Here is a 4,685-nt window from a genome sequence, read left to right as displayed (position 1 = left end):
AAGAATGGTGATTGCAGCTAAGAATATACACAGCACAAGAACTTACACAGAACAGAAACACTCTGTCTTGATATTTATGTCACCATATGATACAGACTGCCCATTTCTTTAAATATCTGTGTTGTTCCACAGGAGAAAGAGCAAACACCCGAGTTTAAATTATAATGATTCCAAAACCTCTGCTGGACTTGCACCTCACAATTTGCCAGACTGAAATGGTAGGAAGGCAAAGCAGCACAGCAGAACTTCCAGATCAGTGTTTGAAAAGTTTCCCTTCTCAGCAGTCTTGTGATTTGAGATGCACACAGAACCGAGCACTTTGGAAGCAAGTCTTTAATATTTTAAGAGAGAATTCTTTATTCAAGAAACGTGCAATAACTCTTTCTGAACTATATGCAAAAATAAACCCCAAAATTCTAATGAAGATACAGAAGGAAAAAAAGAAAAAAGCAGCACAGTGGTGTTCCAAAATACATAATTCATGAGTTTAAAATTCAAGCACTCCCATCAGATGCCTGGAGCTCTCTTAAAACATGAAGAATCAAAGTTCTCCGGTAAGTGTATGGGGTATACTTTAACCTGAACCAGTGCCTTGGGAAAAGGTTACCACTTGGGGCATACATTTTCATCCCTTCTTTGCCCATCAGACCACGAAAGATCCTGTTGCGGGACAAGATTTTATCATAAAACTCAAGGCCACCGCTGGCATAGTCCTTGGAAAGCCGGGCTGCCTTGGAGTCGGCCCTGCAGTCCAGGTGGTGGGTGATGGCATCAGAAGAGACATAGTAGCAGAGCAGTCCTCCCATGGCAGTGACAAGGTTACAGAGGCCCCGGAGGATCACAGGGCCACTGGATAACCCCAGCAGCAGCTTTAGAGCACTCCCACAGACAACAGTCCCAGCCAAGCAAGTGGGAGCCACAACTGCACTTGCTAAAGGGCTGCCACTCTGCAAGTACACAACTTCTCTGGCAATGGCAAACTTCTGAGCTTTAAGGGAAAATGTGAGAGCTTCCTTCAAAGCCACACCTTCACTGCTCTCCCAGTCTACCTCCTTGCCATTTATTACAACAACATGGTTGACTATTCCTTTTTTATCCTCAGCTGTGCTATCAAAGTTAGGCGGGATGCCCACCAAACAGCCTTCGGGCAGCCAGGGAATTCCAGCGCTCACAGGGTGGAAGCTAGAAGCTGCAAAGGCTCTGTAGGAGCCAGTGGACTTCACAGCAGTATCTTGAAGGACATCCTGAAACACACCACAGAGCTTCTCCGAGAGCTCAGCTGGCTGCCCCTCAGACCAGCACTCGTGCAGCAGTTTGAATGTCTGCTCAGGAAAGACGTGATAGGAAAGGTTAGTGCCAAGCAGTCCCATGCAAGAAACGGCCAACACAGCGATCTTGTGCTTCTTGAACCACACTGATGCCTTCCACAGGAACCGCGCTGCCATAGTCAAATCCTAACCTGTTCGTAACACAAAACCAGAATTAAAGTGTGCACAGATAGATTTGTCATCTCTGTAGCACTGAAAAAACCCCAAACAACCAAAGCAGAAAACATGAGAAGAAGCAGAGCACAATAACCAAAGAAATTATTTTTTACATTAACAAAACACAAAACATCTTTACAGAGGAGGAGATACGCAATAATTTTTGGGCCTTGCAGCACAAGATAATTGATATGAAGAATTAATTTCTCCCTTTCCTCCAGTCAATCAATTTACCACAATAAAGACAACACTAAAGCCACCACACTTCCTCCTCCCCCAGCAATCAATACACACCCTGTACTTACCCAACATACTTGTCTAGTCCTTGCTAGCACAATCCCAGTCCTGCCTTCCCCTATACAGTCTACAGGTACTGAGGTCAGAAAGAGCCAATAATTAGATCAGTCTGTGCCAACCTCCTCTACAGTACAGCTGCAAAAATTTTAATCAGTACCCTGAATACTAAATTCAATAAGCTGAGTTTGACAACAACTTTCCAAACAGGATCACATTTTGATTTGAAAAATTTCAGGAGACAGAATTTTCCTTTAGGAGTTTGTTCTCATGGATAGTCAAGCTCAGTAAAGAAAAAAAAAACCAACCAAACAACAACAAAAAACAACCAACCAAAAAACAACAAGAAACAGTATGTGTTTTTTATACATTTTGGGTTTTTTTCTTTTCTTTCAGTTTTAAGCTTCCAGGCAGTGGTTCTAGCTTACTCAGCAGAAAGGTATTTTCAGAAAACAGCATGCTTTCAAGCAGCTACTTTTAAAAATTATACTCTTAAATAATTTCTCTGACAAATACTATGTTCAATCTAGAGCAGAAACTGGAAGATAAATTGTTTCAGGGCCTACGACTGTGTTACGACTCTTTAAATAAGCAAATAACTTAAAAACTTTCAAACCTGCCAACTCATTCAGTTCAAGAGTCATGCTTCCCTTGGGAAGCATCAGTTCTTTTTATGGTCCAAGCTCTATTACATGCTCTGCCCAGCAAAGCTCCAATTTCCTCTTAAAAAAAAATTCTATTGGGTACAAAATTCCCGCCTAGAACGATGCTACTGGGAAGGTATAAAAATGAATTAGGCACCTAAATCCAGCAGAAATCAGTGAAAACTGGACACCACTCTTTCCATTTGCAGAGTCTCTTCTCTCAGGGCTTTCACATACGAGCTTCACAGAATCTTGCTGCAGCTGTTAAAGACATGAGTGTTTCCAGCTGTCCTCACAGGAAGCCGAGGTGGCAGAAGGGAATTGAGCTTTGATACAACCACCAAAGTCTGGGCATGCAGTGCCATCAAAGGTGGGTCTCAGCCATGCTGCTGGGCTCTGTGTGGCAGCAGCTGAAGCAGGGACACGTGCTCTCCTTCCACATGGGCTGAACAAGAACTTCTCACAGAGGGGCAGAGTGGACAACTGGGGTCTGTAACATCATCAAACAGCACCACAGGACATGCCAGGATACACCAGCCATGATCAACAGCAAATAGTGTTAACCACAGGGAAACAAAAAGAGATTAATTTAAAGGTGGTGTTTTAATGATATGTTGTTACTACTCCTTCCTATGAAGATCTTTCAGACTGTAAACCCACCAGGGGGAGAATAATCTTGTTTAATATTTATGCTGCACTAAACACACACTGAGTGCTTAATAAAAACAATGATGTATGTAATCATACAGTAATTTAATATGTATTTCTTAGTGTAATAACTAGTGGTGTTCTTACATTCTGCTGAAGACAGAGGTGGTGAGTTTTTTGACAATATTATTTAAGAAAAACATGCTAAAGAGCCAAGACCTTGGATGAAACCAAATTTCAGGAGAAACGCTCTTTGATAGTAGAACTAAAAACCAGAAAATGGTAATCCTTAATATCAAACGACCATTTTGAAGTTTATGACCTCTCAGCAAATCTGGTATCTAGATCTGATTGGAAAGGTCATGTCATTTACAGTGCAGGGGAAGCACTTCCAAGGAGATGACTGTAGGGAGCCTATCACTTGATCCTCATGTGAAGCTGAGGAAGGGACTTCACAGGTTTCTCCTGTCAGAGAATGCCCTCCCACAGGAGCTGGCTAACATAGTTTTAAGATTAGAAATGCTTCAAGGAAAAAAGTCCCTGTTCAGCTTACATCCACACCCATGTGGGGAAGGACAGACCACACTGAAAACTCTCCTTTCTTGCACTGCCTAATGAAAACTCCTCCCTTGCATGATCAAATGTGACTGTGCACATCAAACGCAAAAGTAAGCAGGAAATGCCGCATTTGTTTTCTCATAATAGCCAATAGTCAGGAAAATAAAAAGAAAACTGCTCACAATACATTTTAGCATTTATGCTTTCAAACCTTCCTCAGGGGTCAGTGCAGATACTCAGCTCCTGCAGATATCCCACTGCAACCCTAACCGTGCACGGCATCTTTATTTTATTCATACACTTTGTGCAATTTATGTACGAGGAAAGCAACCGGAAACTGCAAGGGAATTTATATGGCCCATATCCCGCTAATTTAACCGTTTAGTAACCATGAAGCCATGCTTACATGGCGGCCTCCCCCACATGCTGAAATACTTTCCATCTCTGCGGTGTCACAGGCACTTAATTCTCACTGAACTCAGAGATCTGGATCAGCTAAAGTTCAGATGGGGGATATCTGGGCAGGTTCGGCCATAACACGTGTGTATTACTGAATTTATTGCTTTAAAATCGCACGTAGTCGAGGGGAAAGCCCAGCTTAGAGCACGATCAATCAGAAAACGGGGCGCGGGCCGGAGCCGCCTCCAGGGCTCCGGCTGTCACGAAATTAAAAACACAGAAGAGGAGAGCGATACAAATGCACAGCACCGGGGCCCTGCTGCGGGAACCGCCCGGCTCCCCCCGCCCCGCGGCCGCCCAGCACCTACCGCGGGTCCCGGGCCGAGGCGGGGCTGCGGGCGGAAGGGGCGGGCGGGGGCGCCATGGCGGGCGGGGCTGGGCTGCCCTCACAGCGGCCGGGTGTGGCTGCAGCGACACAGCCCGGGGCTGGCCTGGGGCGAGCGCACCGAGGGGAGGGTCCGACCCTCTGAACCTGGCCGGGGCGAGCGCACCGAGGGGAGGGTCCGACCCGCTGCCCCTGCAGGCGAAGAGCAAGAGACACCGCCCCTACCCCTCCGAGGGCAGCCGCAGCATGAGGCGGGGACTGCCGCTCTCTGCC

General features: G+C 45.5%; 1 protein-coding gene across 7 annotated transcripts; it reads right to left on the bottom strand.

Annotated features, from left to right (window-relative positions):
- Positions 1 to 332: 332 nt before the first annotated feature.
- TMEM177 (transmembrane protein 177) lies at positions 333 to 4,441 on the bottom strand. Of its 7 annotated transcripts, none has more exons than XM_054278147.1 (3): positions 4,396 to 4,431; positions 2,580 to 2,912; positions 333 to 1,459 (listed from the first exon to the last, which is right to left on the bottom strand). In XM_054278147.1, the coding sequence occupies exon 3, from the start codon at positions 1,443 to 1,445 to the stop codon at positions 495 to 497; it is 951 nt and encodes a 316-aa protein (XP_054134122.1). In that variant the 5' UTR covers positions 1,446 to 1,459; positions 2,580 to 2,912; positions 4,396 to 4,431; the 3' UTR covers positions 333 to 494. The 7 variants fall into 7 exon arrangements, with proteins under 7 accessions (XP_054134122.1, XP_054134126.1, XP_054134124.1 ...); XM_054278151.1 differs by having other exon boundaries at positions 2,580 to 2,683; positions 4,396 to 4,417; XM_054278149.1 differs by lacking the exon at positions 2,580 to 2,912 and having other exon boundaries at positions 4,392 to 4,441.
- Positions 4,442 to 4,685: the final 244 nt, after the last annotated feature.

This window comes from Melozone crissalis, unplaced genomic scaffold (assembly GCF_028551555.1).
Source record: "Melozone crissalis strain CALT ecotype California unplaced genomic scaffold, PUWL_Pcris_2 ptg000023l_1, whole genome shotgun sequence".
NCBI classification, from domain to species: Eukaryota; Metazoa; Chordata; class Aves; order Passeriformes; family Passerellidae; genus Melozone; species Melozone crissalis.
This window is presented reverse-complemented; position numbering and strand designations above follow the sequence as displayed.

What these genes read in the sequence shown, in the direction of transcription:
- TMEM177 (XM_054278149.1), bottom strand. Translation starts at nt 1,445, where the DNA reads ATGGCAGCGCGGTTCCTGTGGAAGGCATCAGTGTGGTTCAAGAAGCAC.